Source organism: Erythrolamprus reginae, chromosome 2 (assembly GCF_031021105.1).
Source record: "Erythrolamprus reginae isolate rEryReg1 chromosome 2, rEryReg1.hap1, whole genome shotgun sequence".
Classification (NCBI taxonomy): domain Eukaryota; kingdom Metazoa; phylum Chordata; class Lepidosauria; order Squamata; family Dipsadidae; genus Erythrolamprus; species Erythrolamprus reginae.
In genome coordinates, this window is record NC_091951.1 from 24,242,823 (window position 1) to 24,270,816 (window position 27,994).

Below are 27,994 nucleotides of genomic sequence, written 5' to 3' on the forward strand. Positions count from 1 at the left end.
ATCCTGGGCAAACGCCCCCCTCGCCACAGCTGAAAGATGTTTCTCTAATGTGAGCTGTGGATCGAGCAGTTGAATATATATAGGCTACCAGGGCACCTGCCCCCGTACAGTTATCAAAAAAATTGACTCACCAGTGGATGGGAGTGTCTTTATATTTGTCTCCCCTCCCCTATGTCATAGAGGCATGTTTTACAAGACAGGGCAAGCATGCCATCAACAGTATCTCCCAAATTTGGACCCAAATTCAGACATGGATGGAAGAAATATTGGATTATAAACTTGAGATGAAACCAGAAATGTACTTATTAGGAATAATTAGAGGCAAACATAGTAAAGAAAAGTATTATTTAATAAATCACATACTCACAGCTGCAAGATTAGCATTTGCACAAGTATGGAAGCAAGAAAAGACCCCAAAACGAAGAAATGGTGATTTAAAAAATGTTAGACTGCGCCAAATTTAGCAAATTAACATATGAGATACAAAATCAACAAAATAAGGACTACTACAGAGTGTGGGAGAAACTGTACAATTGGGTGGAAATTTAAAAAAATGCATAGTAAATAGAATTGTAAAAGATTAACTTTTTATGCATATAGGAAATTGTAAATTTTTAATGTTGTTTGTATGGTGTTTAAATATTTGTATGTAAAATAAAATCAATAAAAAATATTTTTTTTAAAAAAAACCAGTATATCCCAACAAATATAAGATATTAACAATGTTCGGTCAAATCTAGATTTACTGGACCTCCAATGCTCCTCCAAATGTCTTTTTTGTCGTTTCATCCTCTGGAGCTCCTCAGTGAACCAAGGAGCTTTCCTGCGTCTGTTGCTACAGAGAGGTTGCAAAGGCGCAATCCAGTCAAGAGCCTCCATTGAGGCCATATTCCAAGCCCCCATGAGTGACTCCGCTGGACTGTGGTGCCCTCTGAAATCCCTCTGGGTCCATTAGATGCCTGAAGCAGAACCACCTAATTGGTGCCTGTTGCAGCATAGCAAATTATGTTAGAATAGGATTGTATTAAAAATCTGGACCTCTAGCATAAAAAATACTCTGCCTGACGCTGATTCTATAAAACCAGGACAGGAGGACACTAACCTGCCTAATCTGCATTCCTGGCAATTACTACAGGGAAACAAAAGGGCTCAAATAAACATCTCACAACAAAGGAAGCTTTCACCACTCCACTCCACTAGGATCAAAGGGGGGGGGGATTTACATTGCCTGAAGCATACAACAGAACAACAGAGTAATTAAGGAAGATTAGTGAGATAAGAAGACTTCAGAGAAATTAGGTGTGAGAACATCTGCTCTTGGAAATTGTTTCTTGATATCTATGGGAAAGGAAGAACTCAAGATACGTTTGAAGTTGTGTTGTTGGATGTATCACTTGACATGTATATGTAATTATCCCCCATTTCCTTATGTTCCCAAATAAAAAGGAGTACATGGCTCTACACTATGTCACTTCACCCAGAGAGAGAATGTGTCCAGGTTCTTCTTTCTAGGATTCGCGTTCGTGAGTGACCCCACACGGCTGGGTTGCTCTTAGCCCCTTTTGAAGACATTGCCTTCACTAGGGACTTTGACAGCATTTATTTATTTATTATTTATTACTTAGATTTGTATGCCGCCCCTCTCCGAAGACTCGGGGCGGCTCACAACATGTAGAAACAAATCATGGGTAATCAGACAAGTTTAAAATGTTTAAATATTAAAAACCCCATATGCTAACAGACACACACACAGACATACCATGCATAAATTAAACGTGCCCAGGGGGAGATGTTTCAGTTCCCCCATGCCTGACGGCAAAGGTGGGTTTTAAGGAGTTTACGGAAGGCAGGAAGAGCAGGGGCAGTCCTAATCTCCGGGGGGAGTTGGTTCCAGAGGGCCGGTGCTGCCACAGAGAAGGCTCTTCCCCTGGGGCCCGCCAACCGACATTGTTTAGTTGACGGAACCCGGAGAAGGCCAACTCTGTGGGACCTAATCGGTCGCTGGGATTCGTGCGGCAGGAGGCGGTCTCGGAGATATTCTGGTCCGATGCCATGAAGGGCTTTAAAGGTCATAACCAACACTTTGAATTGTGACCGGAAATTGATCGGCAGCCAATGCAGACTGCGGAGTGATGGTGAAACATGGGCATATCTAGGTAGGCCCATGACTGCTCTCGCAGCTGCATTTTGCACGATCTGAAGTTTCCGAACACTTTTCAAAGGTAGCCCCATGTAGAGAGCATACACAGGTGCCATCTCCCTGTTGTGGAGGATTAGAGTTGTAAAGTCAAACCACAGCAGGTAATGTTCTGACCATGATAAAGGCAGAATATCTAAGCCAGTGTTTTTCAACCAGTGTGCCGGGGCACACTAGTGTGCTGCGAGACATGGTCAGGTGTGCCGTGAAGAAGGAAGCTCAGATTCCAGTTTTGCAACTTTTTGCTGAGAGCTAGAGAGAGAGAGAGAGAGAGAGAGAGAGAGAGAGAGAGAGTTCAAGAGAAAAAAAGCAAGAGAGAGAATGAGAGGAAGGGGGGGGAAGAGAAATGAGCAAAAAGGGGAGGAAAAAAGAGAAATGAGAAAATGATTGAGGCAGAGAATGAGAGGAAAGAGAGAGAAACAAAAGAGAGAGAGAAGTGACTCTTGATTTAAAGCATAGGATAAAAAGCACCCAAAGAATAAGAGAGAGAGAAAAACCAGCCCTCACTTGGTTTTGGAAATGGTTCAAGAGTGTATACACACACACACACAAGGGGGGGAGGAGACAGGGATGGAAAAAGAGAGGAGAGTGTCATTTTGTGTCATTTTGGTTGGTGGTGTGCCCCAGGATTTTGTAAATGTAAAAAATGTGCCGCGGCTCAAAAAAGGATGAAAATCACTGATCTAAGCCCCTTAACTTAAGATCATAACTTTATTGCCCTGAGAGAAATATCAAGTTGAGTGTGTAGATCCCCTCACGGGTCGGACCCTGCACTACTTGGGCCAGGCCCATGGTTGCCATGGAGGCCGTGAACTCCTGTGCCATCTGAGGATTCGCCAAGCAACGGAGGATTGAAGTCCCCCAAGACTATAGGTCTGGGGAAGTCCACCGCAAGCTCAGCTACTGCCCCGAGCAGCACAGGCAGAGCTGTTTTCATGCAGCTGTGAGGCAGGTACATAAGCAACAGGCCCATCTGAACAGATCCAATCTTAGGAGGAGAGACTCACAACCGGCTAAGTCAGGCACAGGGAGCCTGCACGGATTGGAGGTCTTCTGCACTATGACTGCCACTCCTCTATCCCTTCCATGGGGTCGTGGCTGGTGCAACACCTGAAACCCGGCTGGGCATATCTCCGAGAGGGGAACTCCGCTCTCTGGGCCCAGCCAGGGCCCAGTCACATATGCCAGTTTGTCCTCCTCATCCACAAATAAGTCATGAGTAAGGGGAGCTTTATTTCCAACCAACCTGGCATTGAGAAGCAACAGTCTGAGTCCAGGTTACGGACTTTGCCTATCACAAGTTATACGGGTTGAGCTAGATTTATTTATTTATTTATTTATTTATTTTATTTGTTAGATTTGTATGCCGCCCCTCTCCGTGGACTCGGGGCGGCTAACAACAGTGATAAAAACAGAATGTCAAAATCCAATACTAAAATAGCTAAAAAACCTTGTTATAAAACCAATCATACATACAGACATACCATACATAAATTGTAGAAGCCTAGGGGGAAAGATTATCTTAGTTCCCCCATGCCTGACGGCAGAGGTGGATTTTGAGGAGCTTACAAAAGGCAGGGGCCAGAACATGGAATTGCTCTTATGCAGTGAACCCTAGTTCTTTGCGAGCGGCCTGCCCCTCGGTTCCCACCATATACTGCCAAAACCAGTATACTCCCGGCCCTCCACTACCCCAGACATAGCCTCCCCCATTCCCCAGGCCTCAATCCTCCTTGGGCGGTCTGCATCGACATTCATATTCATTCACACACACTCATCACCCCACCCACCTTAATTAAAATAAATATACCCAATACAACTTCACTCGCAATCTACCATAATACATGCATTTAATCCCATACACCCACCCACCCACAATATTACAATAATTAAATCAGTCAATCACTCAATTCATTACACCCCCTGCCATTTAAACAATAAAATATAATCGATAAAATTAAAACAAGGCTATAAGAGATGTTAAAATACTGCTAATAAAAGATATTAAAATAATGCACTAAATGTAGCACCCGCCCAGCCAGAGATTAAGCTCTCTCCTATAGATAAGGAGGCCGGTAAAAGTGTATAGATTATGCTCATGTCTTGGATAGTCCTATTTTATTTATTTATTTATTGGATTTGTATGCCGCCCCTCTCCGTAGACTCGGGGCGGCTAACAACAGTGGCAAAAACAACATGCGACAATCCAATACTAAAACAGCTAAAAACCCTTATTTTAAAACCAATCATACATACAAACAAACATACCATGCATAAATTGTAGAAGCCTAGGGGGAAAGAATATCTCAGTTCACCCATGCCTGACGACAGAAGCTTTAAGAAGCTTACGAAAGGCAAGGAGGGTGGGGGACCTAGGAAATCTGGGGAGAGCTATAACCTATAGCTAAAATACTAGATTGCGCTGAAATGGACATGATGACAAGAAGATTAAACGATCAAGAAGATACTAAATTTTATGAAACATGGAACAATGTTTATAAATGGATAGATAAGAAAAAATAAGATATACATATTTATCTCTAGTTAATTTTCTGCATTTGTTTTTACCTGGGTGATAACAATATTAATACTAGTTCAAATGTATTTTTTGATGATTATGACATAGTAGTTTATGTATAAGTATAAGTAACATACTAAGAACTTTGATGTAGAATAGTTGAAATTAGCTTAAATGTTTGGTTTGATGGTTTGATGGTATTTTACCATAGCAATTAAGATTATATTAAAGGTATTTTTTGATAATTATGTTATACTAACCTTATTCAACATTTACATCGTATTCAAGATCTGTAAAACTTTAACTCAAATTTACTAAATTTTTTAATACTTAACATATATTCAATTATGTATTCTTTTTCTGTATTTGAATGTATACTTTCAAAAGAAGCGGGGGAAATACACCCCCACTTTATGTTTATTGTTTGTATGTGTGTCTGTCTATTTTATGAAAATTAATAAAAAATTGAAAAAAAAAAAAAAGGAAATCTGGGGAGAGTTGGTTCCAGAGGGCCGGGGCCGCCACAGAGAAGGCTCTTCCCCTGTGTCCCACCAAACGACATTGTTTAGTTGACGGGACCTGGAGAAGGCCCACTCTGTGGGACCTAACTGGTCGCTGGGATTCGTGCGGCAGAAGGCGGTCCCAGAGATAATCTGGTCCGGTGCCATGAAGGGCTTTATAGGTCATAACCAACACTTTGAATTGTGACTGGAAACCGATCGGCAACCAATGCAGACTGCGGAGTGTTGGTGTAACATGGGCATATTTAGGGAAGCCCATGATTGCTCTTGCAGCTGCATTCTGCACGATCTGAAGTTTGATAGAACTTCTACTTAAGAAGGGAAATATTTTTCTATAGATAGTTTGTGTTCTCCCCCATAAGAGTTCCCTTCTGGAGTGTTGTAAATCCACTGGAGTTGTACGGATTGCAGTCTCAACCCTTAATACAGTGATAATCTTGGAAGATAATGATACAAACCCAACATAGTCAACCTTACTCTTGCCATTTTCTCCCCCAATAGGATCCGGGACAGCGGTGGCATTAATCAGGAAATGTCTTTAAAAAGGGGGTTGCCAGCATAACTGAAAGCTCACAGAAAGTGATATAATATCAAACCTCTGAAAATAATTGGCATAGAAAATTGGATACTGTAAATTTCTTTTCAGTATTTTTCCCCTGGCCACAAGATTTTCATGGTTGAAATCTCCCCTCTATCAATGGCTTCCCATTTCCACCAAAAAAATTAAAAGTACTCATCAAGTCTCCCTGATCTGATCAATTTTTAATCTTTTGCCAATAACCTGCGTTCTCACCAACATATTTTAATAATGCTAAAAGGGGGAATTTAGAGGGTTAGTGCCCACCCTTCTCTTAAAAGAATGAAATATTTTAGGAAATAATTAAAAAGCTGTGGAAGGTAACATAAATGCTTGAAATGGTTTCTCTCGTGTGTTGTCCTCATGCGTTCCCACCAAGTGGGAATTTTGACTGAAACTTTTCCCACAATCAGGACACTCATTTGGTTTTTCTCCTGTGTGAGTCCTCTGGTGGATCACCAGACTGGAATTGAGACTGAAACTTTTCCCACAATCAGGACATTCAAAGGCTTTCTCTCCTGTTGTGAGTCCTCTGGTGTCTGACCAGGCTGGAATTGTAACTGAAACTTTTCCCACAATTAGTGCATTCAAAGGGTTTCTCTCCTGTGTGAGTCCTCTGGTGAAGTACCAGGTTGGACTTTTCACTGAAACTTTTCCCACAGTCAGGACATTCAAAGAATTTCTCTCCTGTATGAGTCCTCTGATGTCTTATCAGGTTGGAGTTGTGACTGAAACTTTTTCCACAATCAGGACACTCATATGGTTTTTCTCCTGTGTGAGTCCTCTGGTGGATCACCAGGCCGGAATTGAGACTGAAACTTTTCCCACAAAGACTACATTGAAATGGTTTCTCTCCTAGGTGAGTCCTCAGATGTACCACCAAGTGATACTTTTGACTGAAATTTTTCCCACATTCAGGACATTTAAAGGGTTTCTCTCCTGTGTGAATACTTTGGTGTTTTACCAAGTGGGAATTTAGTCTGAAACTTTTCCCACAGTCAGGACATTCAAAAGGTTTCTCTCCCGTGTGAATCCTGTTGTGGATTACCAGATTGGAATTGGCAGTGAAACCTTTCCCACAAACCGGACACTCATACGGTTTTTCTCCTGTGTGAGTCCTCTGGTGTCTCACCAGATGTGAATTGTGACTGAAACTTTTCCCACAATAAGGGCATTCAAAGGGTTTCTCTCTTGTGTGAATGCTCTGGTGTACCACCAAGTGGGAATTTTGACTGAAAGTTTTCCCACAATCCGGACATTCAAAGGGTTTCTCTCCTGTGTGTGTCCTCAGATGTACCACCAAGTGGTAATTTTTACTGAAACTTTTCCCACAGTCAGGACATTCAAAGGATTTCTCTCCTGTGTGAGTCCTCTGGTGTTTTACCAGGCTGGGATTGGAACTGAAACTTTCCCCACAAAAAGGACATTGAAAGGGTTTCTCTCCTGAATGAATCCTCTGGTGTACCACAAAATAGGAATTGTTACTGAAACATTTTCCACAATCAGGACATTCAAAGGGTTTCTCTCCTGTGTGAGTCCTCTGATGTACCAGTAGAGTGGAATTCTGACTAAAACTTTTTCCACAATCAGGACATTCAAAGGGCTTTTCTCCTGTGTGAATACTCTGGTGTATCACCAAGTGGGAATTGCGAGTGAAACCCTTCCCACAATCAGGACATTCAAAGGGTTTCTCTCCTGTGTGAATCCTCTGGTGTACCACCAGGTGGGAATTTTGATTGAAACTTTTCCCACATACAGGACATTCAAACATTTTATCTCCTGTGTGAATACTCTGGTGAAGCACCAAATGAGAATTTTGACTGAAACATTTCCGACAATCAGGACATTCAAATGGTTTCTCTCCTGTGTGAGTCCGCTGATGTACCAGTAGGGTGGAATTCTGACTGAAATGTTTCCCACAATCAGGACATTTAAACGGTTTCTCTCCTGTGTGAGTCCTCTGGTGTTTTACCAGGCTAGAATTGAGACTGAAACTTTTCCCACAATCAGGACATTCAAAGGGTTTCTCTCCTGTGTGAATCCTCTGATGTACCAGCAGGGTGGAATTGTGAGTGAAACCTTTCCCACAAACTGGACACTCATACGGTTTCTCTCCTGTATGTGTTCTCTGGTGCATCAGAAGGAGGTAATTTGAAGTGAAACATTTCCCGCAACCAGAACAATCATATGATTTATTTTTTGCGTACATCTTCTAATGTATCATAAGGTCAGAGTTCGGACCAAAACCTACCCCACAATCAGAATATTAAAATGATTACTCCCTGGTGTGAGTCCTCTAATGTATCACCAAGTTGGCATGCTCAGTATATAGGGCGTCATTGTAGGGCCTTTCTCCTATGTGAGTCCTTCCATGAATCACAACAGAGCTGTTTTGACTAAAGTTTTGGCCATGTTAGTATTGTTCTTTCCAATGTAGATCATTTTGTGCATACTCAGTTGTGATTTGAAATATGAGTTAACTGCCAAGCATTCAAATATAAATTACGTGACCATGGGAAGGCTGCAATAGTCATTGGTCATAGGTCATTTTTTTCAGTGTTGCTGTAACTTCGAACAATTACTAATTGAATTGTTGTAAGTTGAGGATTACCTGTGATGTAACCTTGTGTTCTGCATACTCTACTCTTTTCGGTTTCAAATCTGTTCTTGACCACCTGCTGGGAAAGGGGGAGAATTTTGGAGTTTTCTCAAGGAAATGAAAAATAAATGTTCTGCCTTGATGGTGTTGTGGTTGGCTCCAGGCCAGCTCACGTAGATGATTGATGTCGATCAGTGGGAGTCATCTGTGTACAGAAGTCCTGTCTGGTTGCCTCAAACAATGAAGCAGAATCAGAGGCAGACAATGGCAGTGAGCAGGAAGAGACAGACAAGGAAATGAGGTCAGCCAGCCCACCAGCTAGAGGTTCCTTGGACTCAGGAGAAGACATCATGAATAATCCTATCCTGAATCCCCGTGTACAGAAGATGCTGGGAAGGCAGAAGCAGCTGCGCAAGTGTAGAAACAAATGATAGAGCACAGCTGCTAACAATTAATGATGCTGCTGCAACCCTGATAAAAAAGGGAGGGTCAGAGTGCTTTGGGTGGGTATTTATCATTGGCACTTGGAAAGAAGAAACAAGGTTGCAACGTGGTTGCTTTTGGTTTGGATTTCTGTGAACTCTTTGGTACTCAAGCAGGAAAGGCTGTGCAGATTTGAGTGTGGAATTCTGACTTTATGGACTCATACATTAACACTACTTTGCACAAGCCTAACCGTATCAGGTAGTCTGAGTGAGTAACCCTGGGCTCATAAATCAGTCTTGGTCTTGCATTCAGGCAGGTGTTTAGCCTTTGTACATAAAAATACCTTCTTGATTTATCGCTCTTCTGTCATGTGTTTGACTTATTTCCGTGTTTGTGGGTGGCTAGTAGTAGCTAGGCAGAACAGATGTTTAATGTTGCTTGTTATTCTCAGTTGTCTGCAATGATCTTATTGCTGTCTTCTTTGTCTGTATGATTCAAAGAAAAAGAATAATTTTAATTGTTTATAAAATGATTGCAGAAGATATAAAAAAAGAACTTCTAAGCACAAATTGAAAAATGTTAAATTTATTCAATAAACAAGAAAAATGATATTGATGCATATATTGCTCTTTCTTTTTGTTGCCAATAATGTTGCATTAGTGTTTAGTGCATTAAACTACAGTAATACCTCGTCTTACGAACTTAATTGGTTCCGGGAGGAGGTTCGTAAGGCGAAACGTTTGTAAGACGAAACAATGTTTCCCATAGGAAACAATGTAAAATCAATTAATGCGTGCAAGCAAAAAAAAAACAATCGCCAAAACGGGGCTCTGCTGGCCGTCGCCGCCCGGCTGTCACCTTTTGAAACAGCTGGAGGTTCGGCAAAAGTTCGGGTTTGAGTTTGGGAGGCCATCGAGAAGCCCCGCCGCCCGTCTGTCGCCTTTTGAAACAGCTGGGGGGCTTCTCAGCGTTCTCCTGAACGCCAAACCTGGAGGTTTGGCAAAAGTTCGGGCTCAGCGTTTGGGTTCGGGAGGCCGCCGAGAAGCCCCACCGCCCAGCTGTCACCTTGCCAGAAGAGCCGTGGAGCTGTCGGCCGGTCGGGAGGCTCAAACGGAGGCAGGGAATCCCAATAGGGAATTCCATGGGTGGAGCTTTGACGTCACGGAGACGTCCTTCCTGGAGTCCACGTTTCGGCCGGCCAGGAAGGACGTCTTCGTGATGTCAAAGTTCCGCCCATGGAATTCCCATTTGGGATTCCCCACCTCCATTTGAGCCTCCCGGCAAAAGTTTGGGTTCGGGGGAATATGTCGGGGGAACGCCGAGAAGCCCCCCGGCTGTTTCAAAAGGTAACAGCCAGGCGGCGGCGCTTCTCGGCGGCCTTACGAACCTGAACACTGAACCCGAACTTTTGCCGAACGTCCGGGTTCGGCGTTCGGGCGGTGGGTTCGTAAGGTGAAAAAAGTTCCTAAGAAGAGACAAAAATGTTCCGAACCCCGGGTTCGTATCTCGAAAAGTTCGTATGACGAGGGGTTCGTATCACAAGGTACTACTGTACTTGGAAATGTAGAAGATTGATGAAAGTTAATAATAGTAAATGCCAAGTGCCTGAAAATTAATTGAGCTTGGAAATATTGAATGAAATTATAGAAAAGTAAATATGGAAATATATTAATTGTTGTTCAGATAGATTTTCATAGTATTATTAGATTACTATAATACTATGATAAATATTTAAGAAATGAAGATTTTAAAGCATGGATGTATTAATAGTTGTGTTTTTGGTTTTGCTGGGTTTTTTTAGTTTTAATAGTAATAGATTTTGGTTTTGTTTTATTATTAATTTCTTTTAATAAAAAAGAAGGGGAATTTGTTTTCCTATTAATTAAGAAAAAGTTGTATAAGGTTTTTTAGTTTCTTTTAAGAAGAATGTATAAGAAGGAGAAGTAGGCATGATGGCCTATCTGGATTTATAATAGAATAGAATAGAATAGAATTTTTATTGGCCAAGTGTGATTGAACACACAAGGAGGATAATGATATTAATTGAAACATAAAATAACAGAATAACATAGTGGGAAGGGACCTTATTCTACCCCAGTACCGAGCCCCAAATAATTACACAACGAATTGTCTTGGGTGACATCTGTCACTCAAGGTATGAAAATGTGGCGCTCAGACACTATACTTTTCCACCAACACCGGGAAAAAAAATAGAGGGAACGTTACTGTGGCCGCTACTGATAACAGAGCAGAACAACTTTGAGGTGGCTTCAGACAGGCAGAGGGGGCAGGGGGACTTTGACACAATGCCTCCAACACAGCGTCTCTCTCCCTCTCCCTCCCTCCATCTCTTTGTAATCAAATTCTTAAGGAGGGAGAGAAGGTAAGAGCACACACACATGGGGGGGGGGGGGAGAAGGGGGGGGGAATAGATGACCAAACACAGAGAAAGCAGGAGTTGCTCAGTCGCTTCTGGCCACCTGTGCTGCACCTGGTGGGTAGGCGAACCAGATGAGGCTCACCCCTCTTTCAAAGCTGTTTAAAACTCATATGCCTTTCTATTACAGGGAACGGCAACACGCATCGGCCTTCCTGCTCCCTCCCAGCATGTCTCTATGGGTCTCGGTGCCCCATAATCCAGCTGTAGTTTTGTCTACCCCCACTTTTCATTATTTCAAACTGCCAAGAATTGGAAGGGAACTTAAAGATCTTCTAATCCATCCCCGCCCACCCCATTCAAGCTGGAGCCCCTATTGTACCACTGCAGACAAAATAGTTGTCCTGCTTCTCGGGGCACTTTAGCGAAGAAGCAGCAGAAAAAAGGCCTCTGCTTGCTTCCCCGACCCTGCTGTTCTGTTTGGGTCTATTTGACCCGAAAGGAAGTTTGAGACCCTGTAAAAAATTTTCTCTGCATATCTGAAACTTGAAATTATATGACTTTGCCTCATTTGAGGGGTTCTTTCTTTTTCAAATAATAATGATGATGATGATGATGATAATAATAATCCAGATGATCCACTGGAACTTGTGCCGGAACTACCATTTCCCAGTGGCAAAGAACTGGTGAGATCATAAGCCTGAAAAAGTGGTCAAAAATGAGCAAGCAAAACTACTGTGGGATTTCTGACTTCAGAGTGACCGAATTCTGAAGCATAACAAACCAGACATCCTGATTGTGGAGAAAAAGAAAGTATGGATCATCGACATCGCAATCCCAGGGGACAGCAGAATTGAGGAGAAGCAGCTAGAGAAATTAGTGAAATACGAAGATCTAAAAATCGAGCTGCAACGACTCTGGCATAAGCCAGTGAAAGTGGCCCCAGTGGTACTTGGCACGCTGGGCGCAGTACCAAAGGATGTCAGCGGACATTTGAAAACCATCGGAATTGACAAAATCTCCATCTGTCAATTGCAAAAGCCCGCTTTACTGGGATCAGCAAACATAATTCGCCGCTACATCACGCAGTCCTAGGTGCTTGGGAAGCGCCCGACTGGTGATGAAATACGAAATCCAGCATAGTGACCTCGTTTGCTGGGTTGTACTGACATAATAATAATAATAATAATAATAATAATAATAATAATAATAATAATAATAATAACAACAACAACATGTACATAGACAAGACGAAACTTTAGATAACCCACCCCACTCCTGCTGTCTTTCTGACCAACGTTTAATGGTTCGGTCTTAAGTATGACCAATTTTCAGGTTTCAAATATTCAACTTTCATTTAGACATCTAATCTGTTACTACTAAAATCCTACTTTAGTCTAATACTTTTCTTATTTATAATAGAATATTTTATAATTAGTTTGCCAAATTTTTCACCACTGGTCTAAATGTATAACATGTCCAATACAGTATTCTTTGCCCATCTGATCATATTCCCTTTGACTATTTCCTCTACATTTTTATATTCTATTAATAATTTATAGATATTTGTAATTGCTTTTCCCCCCCTGGGCCTAAAAGAATTTTATCTAATACTGAATCTTGCTTCTGCATTTCATATTTCTTCTTATCGGATTGTAATCTGGATTTGATTTGCATATATGGCCATCAGTCCAATTTTATTCTCTGCTTTTCTAATTGTAGAATTGAGGGGTTCTTTCTATGAGTATTTTTTTTTGGTTGCTTAGTTTTTGCCAGGCGCAATGACTATACACTTGTTCTGTTCCCGGATCTATTTGACCCAGACTAAGAAAAAGGTTGATTTTAGCTACTGTTGTGGGTTTTTTTGGGAATATCCATTGCATTGGTACACTAATGTGAACAGCCTGATCATAAACAATTGAAAAATGAAATGAAAAAAATAATGTTTATTTATTTATTTTGCTCAGAAAAGCACCCCCCCCTCGCCTGTTTGCAATTATGTTCGTTTTATATATAGACCAGGCTGCAAGTTCCAAATTACATCCTTGTTTTTAGTACAATGGATTTCTTGCATAAAATTGGTTGTCTGGGCATGACCTTGGACTCTGGGAAAGGAATTTGTTGTGGCTATAATTTCTCTCTTTCCCCTCCCAATTCCCTTATGCTGTGTTACTGTGGCAGGCCAAAGCCTCTAACTCCACACGATGGCTTTCGGCCTGAGAGCTACTTAACTCATGTTTTGCATCCACCTTTACAAGAAAGGGGAAAAAACAGCCCAACCTATCCAAAACAGCACCACAAAACACAGATTAGCACACGTTAAATTAGGGGGGGTAATCGTAAAGGGAGTACCTCTCTATCCTAGTCGAGTTCAAATCACTGGGACCGGATGGATTATATCCCAGATTATGAAGGAACTGGCAGACGAGATCTCAGAACGACTGAACTATACTTTTCAAAGATCCTGGAGCACCGGAGAACTCTCCAAAGGACTGAAAAAGAGCTGAGAAAGTTCCCATCTTCAAAAAAGGGGACAAAAATAAAATTAAAAAATTTGCAAGATCACAGATCAAGGGGAGGCTTTGGCCTCCCCAACTTCTATCTTTACTATCAAGCCACTATTCTAACTAAACTTAAAGATTGGATAACATTACAAAATACAAGATTACAGTGGTACCTCAAGATACGAACCCCTCGTCTTACGAACAACTCGTGATACGAACCCGGGGGTCAGAAAAATTTTGCCTCTTCTTACGAACTTTTTTCGAGTTACGAACTGGCGTTCGGGAGGCTGCTGGGAAGCCCCCCGGCTGTTTTAAAAGGTGACAGGCTGGGGGACTTCCCAGCAGCCTCCCGAACCCCAAAACCGGAAGTTCGGCAAAAGTTCGGGGTTCGGGAAGCTGCTGAGAAGCTCCCCAGCCCAGCTGTCACCTTTTAAAACAGCCGCGTGGCTTTCCAGGAGCCTCCGAACGCCGAACGCGGAAGTTCGGGTTTGGCGTTCGGCTTCGGAAGGCTCCTGGAAAGCCGCCCGGCTGTTTTAAAAGGTGACAGCCGGGCTGGGGAGCTTCTCAGCAGCCTCCCGAACCCCGAACTTTTGCCAAACTTCCGGGTTCGGGGTTCGGGAGGCTGCTGGGAAGTCCCCCAGCCCGGCTGTCACCTTTTAAAACAGCCGGGCGGCTTCCCAGCAGCCTGGGAAGGCTGGCGGTCTCCATTGCGGAGCCCAGCCATGTGGGCTCCGTTCCCCCTCTTACCAGCCCAGCAGGCAGCTGCCGCGGAGCCCTGCCATGTGGGCTCCGCCCCTTTCCTCACCGGCCCGACCAGCTGGCCGACGGTCTCTGTTGCGGAGCCCAGCCCTGTGAGCTCCGCTCTCCTCCCCGCCGGGTCTCTGTTGGGGAGCCCAGCCACGTGGGCTTAACCCCACCCCTCTGTCCCACCCATCGCCCGTATCTAGAAGAAGCTGCCACCCGAGCGCTCTTGCCCGGCGGGAGGCGAAGCATTGGGGTGGGGGGGCTGTCAGGACACCCACCCCACCCCAGCACTTTGCATCCCGCCGGCGAAGAGCAATCAGGCCGCAGCTTCTGCCGGACACGGGCAATGAGCGGGACAGAGAAGCGGGAAGAATCAGGAGGTTCCTTTGGCGGCTGGAGGCTGCCTGGCACCCGCTGCAGCCAAAACAACAAAGCCAGGCAGCCCCCAGCTGCCAAAGGAGCCTCCTGATTCTCCCCGCTTCTCTGTCCCGCCCATTGCCCATGTCCGGCAGAAGCTGCCTCCCGTGCCGATGTTCCCCGCCACACCCGTCTCGGCTTCCTGGCTGCTTGGCCGGGAGCTGGATGCTGGTGGTGGCGGAGGAAGGCGAATGCGGCTTGGAGGCTGGGAGGGGGGCGGAACGTCTTTGGCCACTTAGCTCCTCTGCCGAAAGAAAAGCATGGAGGCTGCCTCTCTCCTCCCATATTCCGCCCCCCCTCCCAGCTTCCAAGCCGCATTCGCCTTCCTCCGCCACCACCAGCATCCAGCTCCTCCTATGCTTCTCGCTCCGCCGAAAGAAAAGCATGGAGGCTGCCTCTCTCCTCCCATATTCCGCCCCTCTCCCAGCTTCCAGGCCGCCGCCCGGCTGTCATTTTGTAGAGAAGCGAGAAGCGGAGGAAGAGCTGGATGTTGCTGGTGGCGGAGGAAGGCGAATGCGGCTTGGAGGGGGGCGGAACACGGGAGGAGAGAGACAGCCTCCACGCTTTCCTTTCGGAAGAAGAGCTAAGTGGCCAGAGAAAGGGATCAATGTAAAAGCGCCGCTGGGCTGGGAACGTCTTTGGCCAATTAGCCAAAGAAAGAAAAGCGTGGACGCTGCCTCCCTCCTTCTCCCGTATTCTGTCCCTCTCCTAGTTTCCAGGCCGCCGCCAGGCTGTCATTTTGTAGAGAAGGGAGAAGCGGAGAAAGAGCTGGATGCTGGTGGTGGCGGAGGAAGGCGAATGCGGCCCGGAGCCTCCCGAACCCCGAACTTTTGCCGAACTTCCGGGTTCGGGAGGCTGCTGGGAAGCCCCCCTGCCCGGCTGTCACCATTTAAAACAGCCGCCGGGCTGTTTTAAAAGGTGACAGCCGGGCGGCAGCGGTTTTTTGCGGGTTTTTTTTGTTGTTGCACGAATTAATTGACTTTACATTGTTTCCTATGGGAAACAATGTTTCGTCTTACGAACCTTTCGTGTTACGAACCTCCCCCTGGAACCAATTAGGTTCGTATCTTGAGGTTCCACTGTACTTTCCCTAGAAGGATTTAACCTACAATCAGGATGGCATACATTCTTAATGGTAGAATCAAATAAAATTCCAAAATACTTTAAAAATCATCATATTAGAAATACACTAATATCGACATGGCAACAGATAAAAAACCCCTACTATCTAGCAATTCCAAAATGGCTATCCCCAAATGAATCTTTTATGTACCAGACCCCTCTTTCAGTACCTAAAATAATAACCTACTCTAAATTGTTAGATACTAATGATAATATTTTCACCAGACAACAACTACAAGACAATGGAATACCCATAGACTGGTTCACATACATACAAATAAACACAAAATATAAACAACACAAAAGTACATTTGGCTTTCAAAATACAAACCCTCTCGATTTAATAATATTTGGACCCAATATAAAAATGATTTCTAAACTATACACCTATTTGTTAAAACAGGATACTATAGAGGAACAAGTGAAAGGGTCAATGATTGCATGGCCACAAAACTTTGGATACACAAAAAAGGGGACTACTCTTACTGCATACTTTGACAAAGTGACAAAATTAGTGGACCAGAGGAATGCTGTCAAAATAATTTACTTGGACTTCAGTAAGGCATTTGATAAAGTAGACCATAACCGATTACTAGATAAAGTACAAAAATGTGGGTTAGACAGCAATACCACAAGATGGATTAAAAACTGGCTGACCAATCACACTCAACATGTATTGTTCAATGGAACTGCATGTACATGGAAGAAAGTATATAGTGGAGTATCCCATGGCCCTGTTTTAGGCCCAGTACTCTTCCACTTCTTCATCAATGACTTGGACGTGGGGATAGATGGGAAGCTCATCAAATTTTCAGATGACACCAAACTGGAAGCAATAGCCAACTCTCCGGAAGATAGGCTCAAGATGCAGAAGAATTTTGACAGACTTGAACACTGAACGCTATCTAACAAAATGAAATTTAATAGTGAAAAAAGTAAGGTTCTACATTTACGTAAGAAAAACAAAATGCACAGGTACAAAATCCACAGTATATGTGGTACCTTGCTCAACAATAGTAACTGTGAGAGGGATCTTGGAGTCTTGTGGACAAACATTTTACTGTGCAGCAGCTGCCAAAAAAACCCAAAACAGTTTTAGGCTGCATTAACAAAGGGATAGAATCAAGATCACGTGAAGTGTTAATACCACTTTATAATGCCTTGTTCCATACTTGGAACACTGCATTCGTTTTGGTTGACACGATGCAAAAGGAATGTTGAGACTCTGGAAAGAGTACAGAGAAGAGCAACAAAGATTATTAGGAGACTGGAGGTTAAAACATATAAAGAACGGTTGTAGGAATTGGGTATTTATTTATTTATTTATTTTATTAATTAGATTTGTATGCCGCCTCTCTCCGCAGACTCGGGGCGGTTAACAACAATAGTGAAACAACCTATAACAAATCTAATATTTAAAATCATTTAAAAAACCCTAATTAAAAAAAACCCCACCAAACATATACACAAACATAACATGCATAAATTGTATAGGCCTAGGGGGAAGGGCATATCTCAGTTCCCCCATGCCTGACGACAGAGATGGGTTTTAAGGAGCTTGCGAAAGGCGAGGAGGGTGGGGGCAATTCTGATCTCTGGGGGGAGTTGGTTCCAGAGGGTCGGAGCCGCCACAGGGAAGGCTCTTTTCATGGGTCCTGCCAAATGACATTGTTTAGTCAACGGGACCCGGAGAAGGCCAACTCTGTGGGACCTAACTGGTCGCTGGGATTCGTGCGGCAGAAGGCGGTCCCAGAGATATTCTGGTCCGATGCCATGTAGGGCTTTATAGGTCATAACCAACACTTTGAATTGTGACCGGAAACTGATCGGCAACCAATGCTGACTGCGGAGTGTTGGTGTAACATGGGCATATTTAGGGAAGCCCATGATTGCTCTCGCAGCTGCATTCTGCACGATCTGAAGTTTCCAAACACTTTTAAGAGATAGCCCCATGTAGAGAGCATTACAGTAGTCGAGCCTCGAGGTGATGAGGGCATGAGTGACTGTGAGCGTTAAATGAGATGCGGGAGAAATGATAGCAGTGTTCCAATGTTTTAGGGGTTGCCACAAACAAGAGACAGTGAAGCCATTCTACAAAGCACCTGAGGGTAGAACAAGAAGTGGTGGAAACTAAACAAGGAGAGAAGCAATTAAGAACTAAGGAGAAATTTCTTGACAGTTAGAATAATTAACAATGTGCCTCCAGAAGTTGTGAATGCTCCAATATTGGAGGTTTTAAGGGAAGATGTTGGATAACCAATTGTCTCAAGTTGTGAAGGATTCCTGCAAAGGTTGGACAAGAAGACCTCCAAGGTCCCTTCCAATTTTGTTATACAGTGAACCCTCGATCATCGCGAGGGTTCCGTTCCAGGACCCCAAGCGATGATCGATTTTTCGCGAAGTAGCGGTGCGGAAGTAAAAACACCATCTGCGCATGTGCAGATGGTGTTTTTACTTCCACCGCCGCCCGCAGCGCGTTCGCGGGTTGCTGGGGCTGCTCCCCAGCTGGGGAGCGGATCTGGGGTTTCCCCAAGCGCGCGCGAGTTGCTGGGGCCGCTTCCCAGCTGGGGAGCGGCCCCAGCAACGCGCGCGCGCTTGGAGAAACCCCGGCTCCGCTCCCCAGCTGGGGAGCAGCCCCAGCAACGCGCGCGCGCGCTTGGGGAAACCCCGGCTCCGGTCCCCAGCTGGGAAGCGGCCCCAGCAACGCGCGCGCGCTTGGGGAAACCCCAGATCCGCTCCCCAGCTGGGGAGCAGCCCCAGCAACGCGCGCGCGCTTGGGGAAACCCCGGCTCCGGTCCCCAGCTGGGAAGCGGCCCCAGCAACGCGCGCGCGCTTGGGGAAACCCCAGATCCGCTCCCCAGCTGGGGAGCGGCCCCAGCAACGCGCGCGCGCTTGGGGAAACCCCAGCTCCGCACCCCAGCTGGGCAGCGGAGCTGGGGTGTCCCCGCGCGTGCCGCCCGCCCGCCCACGCCGTTGCTCGCGCCACCGCTGGGGTCTTACGGGGCAAGAGGGGAAAGACCCAGGGAAGCCGCCCAGCTTCCCAGCTGGGGAACTCCACCATCTACGCACACATGCGCAGATGGTGGAGTTTACTTCCGGGTTTAAAACTCGCGAAATAGCCCTTTCGCGATGCTTGAGGACGCGAAACTCGAGGGTTCACTGTACTATATTCATAACATACCAAATGGTCCTCAATAGGACCTTTTTAGTTGAAACCTGGTTAATACATGGATTAAGCAATAGGAAATACTGTGCTTGTGGGCTACACATGGAAGTAAAAAAACCAAAATAACACAGTGGCAGAACAATCCATTATTGTCAAAGGTCCATAACAGGACAAGAGAGTTGAAGGGGACCTTGGAAATCTTCTAGTAGTTCAATCCCTTGCTTGAGCAGGAGACCCTAACAAACATGACCACTTTATCATCCAAAAGATACAGGATGGAATTAGAGGGTCAGCGATACTGGACATAATACTTACTAAGAAAGAATAAATGAAAGAGCAACAAATATAATTTGGGGTCTGAGGCTAAAACATATAAAGATTGCAGGAATTGGTTATATCTGCATAGAATAGGAGGAGGAGGGGTGAAATGCCATCAGTCTTCCAATATCTGAGGGGCTGCCACAAAGAGGAGGGGCTCAACTTCTTCTCCAGAGCATCTGAAGGCAGAACAAGAAACAATGGGTGGAAGTAAATCAAGGAGAGAAGCAACCTAGAAACAGGGAGACATTTTCTGAATGTGAGAACAATTAACCGGTTTTCCTGCAGAAGTTGTGGCTGCTCCATCACTGGAGGCTTTCAGGAAGAGACTGGGCAGCCATGTGCCTGAAATGCATAAGGTCTCCTGCTGGAAAAGGGGGCTGGACTGGATGACCTCAAAGATCCCTTCCAACTGTTCTTCCGCAATTCTAGTTGCTTCTCTGCTTCTACGCCGTGGAGGGAACCAAACAGCTCGAGTTGCTCCCGCATTCTCCTCCGACCTTCCCTCAACTCACCTTCCAGCTGATGCTTCGATCCTTGGGAGAGGCCAGAGCGCCTCTCTGCACCACACTGTCCACTCGGGTTCCTTTCCGGAAAAGGAAGTTTCTCCTTTAGTCCTTTCTAGCAATAGAGTACTCGATGGTTTTAACTCCTTTAAGATCAACTAGAGAGGCCGTTACTGTACTGTTGACTTTCCAGTCACAGATGCTGCCTATCTGATAGGGAGGGGCAAAAAATTGGCTTCTCCCTTCTCTACGGATGGCATTCGCCAAATCGCCTCACCGATTACATGCTTTCAAATCATTTTCAGACTCCTAGCAACCTATCTTATATCAACCTATATCTCCTATACCTTTCTTCTATTCCTATATCTCTTCTTCTATTCTTTCATTGATATGTTCTATTTCTATATCTTCTTTTCTATTGTTTCTTAGATATATTTTAATATGAGTATCTCCTCTATAACCTTCATCATGTATTTTACTGTGTGTGTATATATATATATATACCCACTAAAACCCTCATTGTGTATTGGACAAAATAAATAAATCTTTGCAGCTGAGCCAAGTGAAATAATAAAATGTGTAAATGTCTTTGTTGTCCTTCTCTGTCCTTTTTCTAAAGTCTAAGCACTATTGTGTCTACGTCCCTGTCTTATTGTCCTTTTGTCCAAATTTAACTGAACCTACTTTGCTTTTCCTTATATTCAGACCAATACCAGCTATCTTGTACATGTATGTATGTATGTATGTATGTATGTATGTATGTATGTATGTATGCTTCCTCTTTTCTGTGTCAGTCCTTCAAATACTGAAAGACTGCTATCATATAACCCCAGTCCTATCTGATACCCAATTCCTAAAATCCTTCATTGTATGTTTTACCCTCCACTCTTTGTTCTTCTTCTCTGTGGTCTTTCTACAGACCAAACATCTTTTTTCTATCCTCCCAATGTTTTTCATTGGGTTGCCCTAAGTAGAGCGCATTTCAGTAATCGAGCCTAGAGATGAGTGCGTGAGTGACTGTGGGTAGAGACTCCTTGTCCAAATAGGCCCGCAACTGGCACACTAGGCAAACCTCTGCGAAAATCCCCCTAGCCACAGCTGAGATGTTGCTCAAGCCTCATCTGTGGATCTAGGAGGACTCCCAAGTTGCGGACTCTCTCCAAGGGGGTCAAATTCCCTCCCCTCAGAGTGATGGATGGACAGATGTGATTGCCTTGGGAGGCAAAACCCACAGTCACTCAGTCTTGTCAGGGTTGAGCTTGACCCTATTGATGCCCATCCAGACCCTCACAACCTCCAGACACCCGCACATCACTTCAACGGCTTCACTGAATTGGCACAGGGTGGAAATGTACAGCTGAATGCAAAATATTACACCTCCCAGGATGAGACAAGGAGACACATGCTCATGGAAAGCAGCCCCCACTTTTGTTAATAGTCCTAGAAAGATTGGTGCCAAACAAAACGAAAGATCTTCACCCTCAGAACCACCAGTTGTGGCCCTATTTGGACAGGGAGGCATTGCTCAGTCACTCATGCCCTTATCACCTTGAGGTTCGATTACTGCAACGCTCTCTACATGGGGCTACCTTTGAAAAGTGTTCGGAAACTCCAGATCGTGCAGAACGCGGCCGCGAGAGCCATCGTGGGGCTTCCCAGATTCGCCCACGTATCTACAACACTCCGTGGCCTGCATTGGCTGCCGATCAATTTTCGGTCACAATTCAAAGTGTTGGTCATGACTTTTAAAGCCCTACATGGCATTGGACCAGAGTACCTCCGGAACCGCCTGCTACTGCACGAATCTCAGCGGCCGATAAGGTCCCACAGAGTTGGCCTTCTCCGGGTCCCGTCGACTAAACAATGTCGTCTGGCGGGCCCCAGGGGAAGAGCCTTGTCTGTGGTGGCCCTCTGGAATCAACTCCCCCCGGAGATTAGAACTGCTCCCACCCTCGTCTTCCGTAAACTACTTAAGACTCATTTATACTGCCAGGCATGGGGGATTTGAGACATCATTCCCCCAGGCTTATTATAATTTATGTTTGGTATGTATGTGCTGTTTGGTTAATTATGATAGGGTTTTTAGTTTTTTAATATTAGATTTGTGCCATTATAATATTGTTTTTATCGTTGTTTTAGATTTGTGCCATTATAATATTGTTTTTATCGTTGTTGTGAGCCGCCCCGAGTCTTCGGAGAGGGGCGGCATACAAATCTAAATAATAATAATAATAATAATTATTATTATTATTATTATAGGATTAGCCTTCTACCCATCTCTACTCCACTTTTAAGGAGACTAATAGCTGTCCAACCAAAATGACTGGCTTATTTTTTATTTGAACTTAGGACTGATAAGGAAGACAATTACCTGCCACTATTATTAAAAGGAAGTTTGTAGGGACAGCTGTTTGTGCCTATGACCTTTTATCAGGAAGCTGGGTCAGAAGAGGCACATAATATGGAAGACAAGGAATTTTTGAGGTTTTTCAACCCCCTTTTGAGCCTTTTTTTCAGCCCATTTTTGAGGGTTTCTGAAAAAACTTCAAAAATGGGCCAAAAAAATAGACTTGAAAATGGATTCGAAAAAGCGCTGAAAAGGACAAAAAAAACCGGGGACTGCTGAGCCCCAAAAACGGCTGCCAGGTGGGCAGAGCTTTGGTAATATTCAGTCTATAAGACATTTTCACCCCACTTTGGGAGACTGTGTGTGTCCTACAGTCTGAAAAATACAGTAATATATAGGTGAAACTCGGGAAATTAGAATATAGTGCAAAATCTCATTTATTTCAGTAATGCAACTTAAAACATGAAACGTAATATACGAGAGAGACTTATTATATGCAAGGCAAGACAGTTTATCCATGTTTTGTCATAACTGTGATGATTATGGGGTACAGTTCATGAAAACCACAAATTAGAATATTAGAAAATTAGAATATTACATGCGATCAATAAAACAAGTAGTGTACACAGAACAATATTGGTCCTCTGAAAACTATAAGCATGCATATGTACTCAGTACTGTATTGGCAGTTCTGTGTTAGCAAAAACTTCAGAAGAGAAGGATTTAGGGGTAGTGATTTCTGACAATCTCAAAATGGGTGAACGGTGCAGTCAGGCGGTAGGGAAAGCAAGTAGGTTGCTTGGCTGCATAGCTAGAGGTATAACAAGCAGGAAGAGGGAGATTATGATCCCGCTATGTAGAGTGCTGGTGAGACCACATTTGGAATACTGTGTTCAGTTCTAGAGACCTCACCTACAAAAAGATATTGACAAAATTGAACGGGTCCAAAGACGGGCTGCAAAAATGGTGGAAGGTCTTAAGCATAAAACGTATCAGGAAAGACTTAATGAACTCAATCTGTATAGTCTGGACGGAGGACAGAAGGAAAAGGGGGGACATGATCGAAACATTTAAATATGTTAAAGGGTTAAATAAGGTCCAGGAGGGAAGTGTTTTTAATAGGAAAGTGAACACAAGAACAAGGGGACACAATCTGAAGTTAGTTGGGGGAAAGATCAAAAGCAACATGAGAAAATATTATTTTACTGAAAGAGTAGTAGATCCTTGGAACAAACTTCCAGCAGACGTGGTAGATAAATCCACAGTAACTGAATTTAAACATGCCTGGGATAAACATATATCCATCCTAAGATAAAATACAGAAAATAGTATAAGGGCAGACTAGATGGACCATGAGGTCTTTTTCTGCCGTCAGACTTCTATGTTTCTATGTTTTTCTGCCGTCAGACTTCTATGTTTCTCCTTGGTCTGAGTCTCTTTTGCAGCAATTACTGCCTCAATGTGAGGTGACATAGAAATTATCAGTTTGTGGCACTGCTGAGCTGTTGTGGAAGACCGGGATGCTTCAATTGCGGCCTTCAGCTCTTCTGCATTGTTTGGTCTCATGTCTCTCATCTTTCCCTTGGCAATGCCCCATGGGGTTCAGGTTAGGAAAGTTTGCTGCCCAATCAAGTACAGGAATCCCACGGTCATTGAACCATTGAATGCTTTTGGCAGTGTGGGCAGATGCCAAGTCCTGCTGGAAAACTGAAGTCAGCATCTCATTAAAGCTCATCTGTGGAAGGAAACATGAATGCTCGAAATGGGTTCTCTTATGTGTGTGTCCTCAGGTGTGCCACCAAGTGGGAATTTTGACTGAAACTTTTCCCACAATCAGGGCATTCAAAGGGTTTCTCTCCTGTGTGAGTCTCCTGGTGTCTCACCAGGTTGGAAATGGCAGTGAAAATTTTCCCACAAACCAGACACTGATAGGGTTTCTCTCCTGTGTGAGTCCTCTGGTGGCTCACTAGATGTGAATTGTGACTGAAACCTTTCCCACAAAGACTACATCTAAAGGGTTTCTCTCCTGTGTGAGTTCTCTGGTGAAGTACCAGTTTGGACTTCTCACTGAAACCTTTCTCACAATCAGGACATTCAAAGAGTTTCTCTTCTATGTGAATCTTCTGATGTCTTAGCAGGTTGGAATTGTAACTGAAACTTTTCCCACAATCAGGACATTCAAAGAGTTTCTCTCCTGTGTGAATACTCTGGTGTTCCACCAAGTGGGAATTGCGACTGAAACTTTTCCCACAATCAGGACATTCGAAAGGTTTCTCTCCTGTGTGAATTCTGTGGTGGATCACCAGGCTGGAATTGAGACTGAAACTTTTCCCACAAACCGGACACTTATATGGTTTTTCTCCTGTATGAGTCCTATGGTGGCTCACCAGATGTGAATTGTGACTGAAACTTTTCCCACAAAGACTACATTGAAATGGTTTCTCTCCCGTGTGTGTCCTCAGATGTACCACCAAGTGGGAATTTTGACTGAAAGTTTTCCCACAATCACGGCATTCAAATGGTTTCTCCCCCGTGTGTGTCCTCAGATGTACCACCAAGTGGGAATTTTGACTGAAACCTTTCCCACAGTCAGGACATTCAAAGGATTTGTCTTCTGTGTGTGTCTTCTGATGTCTTACCAGGCTGGAATTGCGACTGAAACTTTTTCCACAATCAGGACATTCAAAGGGTTTCTCTCCTGAATGAATCCTCTGGTGTATCACCAAATGGGAATTGTGACTGAAACTTTTCCTACACTCACGACATTCAAAAGGTTTCTCCCCTGTATGTGTTCTCTGGTGCATCAGAGTAGTGAAACATTTCCCGCAATCAGAACAATCGTATGATTTCTTTTTTGTGTGCATCTTCTAGTGTATCATGAGGTGAGAATTCAGACCAAATCTTTTCCTACAATCAGAGCATTCAAAGGATTTCTCCCAGGTGTGAGTTCTCTAATGTATCACCAAGTTGCCTTGCTCAGTATATCGGGAGACATTGTAGAGCTTCTATCCTATGTGGATCCTGCCATGAATCACAAGGGAGCTGTTCTGACTAAAGCTTTGGCCACATTAGTATTGGTTCTCTCCAATGTGGATCATTTTGTGCATACTCAGTTGTGATTTGAAATGTGCGTTAGCTGCCAAGCATTCAAATATAAATCACGTGACCATGGGAAAGCTGCAATAGTCAAAAGTATGACAAATGGTCAAAGGCTTGATGGGCTTTTTAACCTTGCTTGTTATTCTCAGTTGTCTGGAGTGCTCTTAATGCCGTCTTCTTTGTCTGCACAATTCAAAGAAAAGAGTAACTTTAATTTTTTATAAAATGATTGCAGAAGGTGTCAAGAAAAGCAAAGTATATACAGTAGTCCCTCGCTATACCGCGCTTCACCTACTGCGGCTTCACTTCATCGCGGGTTTCTGAGGAAGTCGATCGGCAGATTTAAACAGCCCCCTGAACTGGATCGGCAGGTTTTTAAAAAAATATATATATATCTAAAATTGTAAATACTGTATTTAAATACTGTATCTAAAATAAATACTGTGTGGGAAGGGTTTATAAACACTTAAAACAATGAAAACTTACCAAACAATTACAATATAAATACTTAAATAAGTACTATCAGTCGATAAATTCCCCATCACGGATTTCACCTATCGCGGCCAGGTCTGGAACGTAACACCAGCGATAGGTGAGGGACTACTGTACATTGTTCAACAGTAGTAACTGTGAGCAGTGTTCCCTCTAATTTTTTTTGGGGTGGGCGGAAAGGTATAGTGTCTGAGCGGCAGTCCCTTCGGGACTGGGCGGCACAGAAATAATAAACAAACAAACAAACAAACAAACAAACAAACAAACAAACAAACAAATAAATAAAAAACCCACCCTGTTTTGCCCCAGAGAATTTCAAAATAAAATACTGTACTGTGTGTCTATAACAGTGAGCTCATAATAGGGCAACTCTATCAATATCAAAATGCCACTTAAATAGTTGAGCTAGTTTCAAACTAGATTTTGATTTTCTTTCTCTCTTCCTTACTCCCATTCTTTTTCTTTCTCTTTTCCTTCCTCTCTTTTTTCTCTCTGTTTCTCTCTCTTCCTCTCTTCCTCTCTCTCTCCTTCCCTCTCACTCTTTCCCTCTCGGCTTCTGGGCAGGTTTGGAAAACTCTGAGTTGATGATGATTTTTAAGTGAGCGATTGCTCACTGCTCAGCTTAGAGGGAACTATGACTGTGAGGGGGATCTTGGAGGAGTCCTAGTGGACAACCATTAAATATGAGCCAGAAATGTGCAGCAGCTGTGAAAAAAGCCAACACAGTTCTAGGCTGCATTGATAGAGGAATAGTGGAACACAGTTTGGGTCATCACAATGCAAAAAGGATGTTGAGACTCTGGAAAGAGTACAGTTAAGAGCAACAAAGATGATTATGAGACTGGAGCCTAAAACATATAAAGAACGGCTGTAGGAACTGGATATGTACAGTTAAATGAGGCATGGGAGACATGATAGCATTGTTTCAATATTTCAGGGGTTGCCACAAACAAGAGAGAGTGAAGCTATTCTACAAAGCACCTGAGGGTAGAGCAAGAAGCAGTAGGTGAAAACTAAACGAAGCCATTTAGAACCAGAAGTTGTGAATCTTCTAATAGTGTAAATTTTAAAGAAGATGTTGGATAAGCATTTCTCTAAAGTGGTTCCTGCCTAAACAGAGGGTTGGACCAGAAGACCTCCAAGGTCCCTTCCAACTCTGTTACTCTATATTCATAATGTCCCAAACAGTCCTCAATAGGACCTTTTTAGTTCAAACCAGGTTAATACATTGATTAAGCAATAGGAAATACTATGCTTGTTGGCATATCGCAGTAAAGTAATCAAAATAACACACTGGTAGAACAATCCATTATTGTCAAAGGTCCATAACAGAACAAGAGAGTTGAAAGAAACCTTGGAAATCTTCTAGTAGTTCAATCTCTTGCTTGAGCAGGAGACCCTGACAAAAATGACAACTTTATCACCCAAAAGACACAGGATCAGCTATAGAAGGTCAGCTATACTGGACTTAATACTTACTAAGAGAGAATAAATAAAAGAGCAACAAATGTATTTGGGGGCTTGAGACTAAAACATACAAAGATGGTTGCAGGAACTGGGTATATCTATATAGAATAGGAGGAGGAGGGGTGAAATGCCAGCAGTCTTCCAATATCTGAGGGGCTGCCACAAAGAGGAGGGGCTCAACCTCTTCTCCAGAGCATCTGAAGTCAGAACAGGAAACAATGGGTGGAAGCAAATCAAGGAGAGAAGCAACCTAGAAACAGGGATAAATTTTCTGATTGTGAAAACAATTAACCAGTTTTCCAGCAGAAGCTGTGGCTGCTCCATCACTGGAGGCTTTCGGGAAGAGACTGAACAGCCATGTGCCTGAAATGCATAAGGTCTCCTGCTGCAAAAGGGGGTTGGACTTGATGACCTCAAAGATCCCTTCCAACTGTCATTCCGCAATTCTACTTGCTTCTCTGCTTCCACGCCGTGGAGGGAACCAAACAGCCTGAGTTGCTCCCGGATTCTCCTCCGACCTGCCCTCAACTCACCTTCCAGCTGATGCTTCGATCCTTGGAAGAGGCGAGAGCATCTCTCTACACCACACTCTCTGCT

The 27,994-nt window shown here is 43.8% G+C and overlaps 3 protein-coding genes across 4 annotated transcripts in view; all 3 read right to left on the reverse strand.

Moving 5' to 3' along the window:
* The window catches only part of LOC139160025 (zinc finger protein 268-like), a 38,948-nt gene extending 18,863 nt beyond the window's left edge, over positions 1-20,085 (reverse strand). Inside the window, exons 1-3 of one of the 2 annotated variants that reach the window (XM_070737537.1) lie at positions 20,002-20,085; positions 13,568-13,734; positions 6,357-9,323 (exon numbers count right to left, since the gene is read on the reverse strand). In XM_070737537.1, the coding sequence (XP_070593638.1) occupies positions 6,357-8,022 (1,666 nt within the window). In that variant the 5' untranslated portion in view covers positions 8,023-9,323; positions 13,568-13,734; positions 20,002-20,085. Of the gene's footprint in view, positions 1-5,158; positions 9,324-13,567; positions 13,735-20,001 lie in introns of those variants that run through there. The other variant, XM_070737534.1, reaches the window with a different exon arrangement.
* A 2,675-nt stretch (positions 20,086-22,760) lies between these two features.
* On the reverse strand, positions 22,761-27,993 carry LOC139160036 (endothelial zinc finger protein induced by tumor necrosis factor alpha-like). The gene is made up of 2 exons (XM_070737555.1): positions 27,931-27,993; positions 22,761-25,621 (listed from the first exon to the last, which is right to left on the reverse strand). Exon 2 carries the CDS (start codon positions 25,201-25,203, stop codon positions 24,112-24,114), a length of 1,092 nt encoding a protein of 363 aa, XP_070593656.1. The 5' UTR covers positions 25,204-25,621; positions 27,931-27,993; the 3' UTR covers positions 22,761-24,111.
* LOC139160015 (zinc finger protein 850-like) overlaps positions 25,604-27,994 on the reverse strand; it is a 37,103-nt gene continuing 34,712 nt past the window's right edge. The window contains exon 4 of the transcript XR_011557870.1: positions 25,604-25,621. The gene's annotated coding sequence lies outside the window, so the exon portion shown is untranslated. The remainder of the gene's footprint in view (positions 25,622-27,994) is intronic.

Bases quoted from the DNA above. Each gene is read 5' to 3' on its own strand.
- LOC139160036 (XM_070737555.1), bottom strand. From the start codon at position 25,203: ATGCACACAAAAAAGAAATCATACGATTGTTCTGATTGCGGGAAATGT.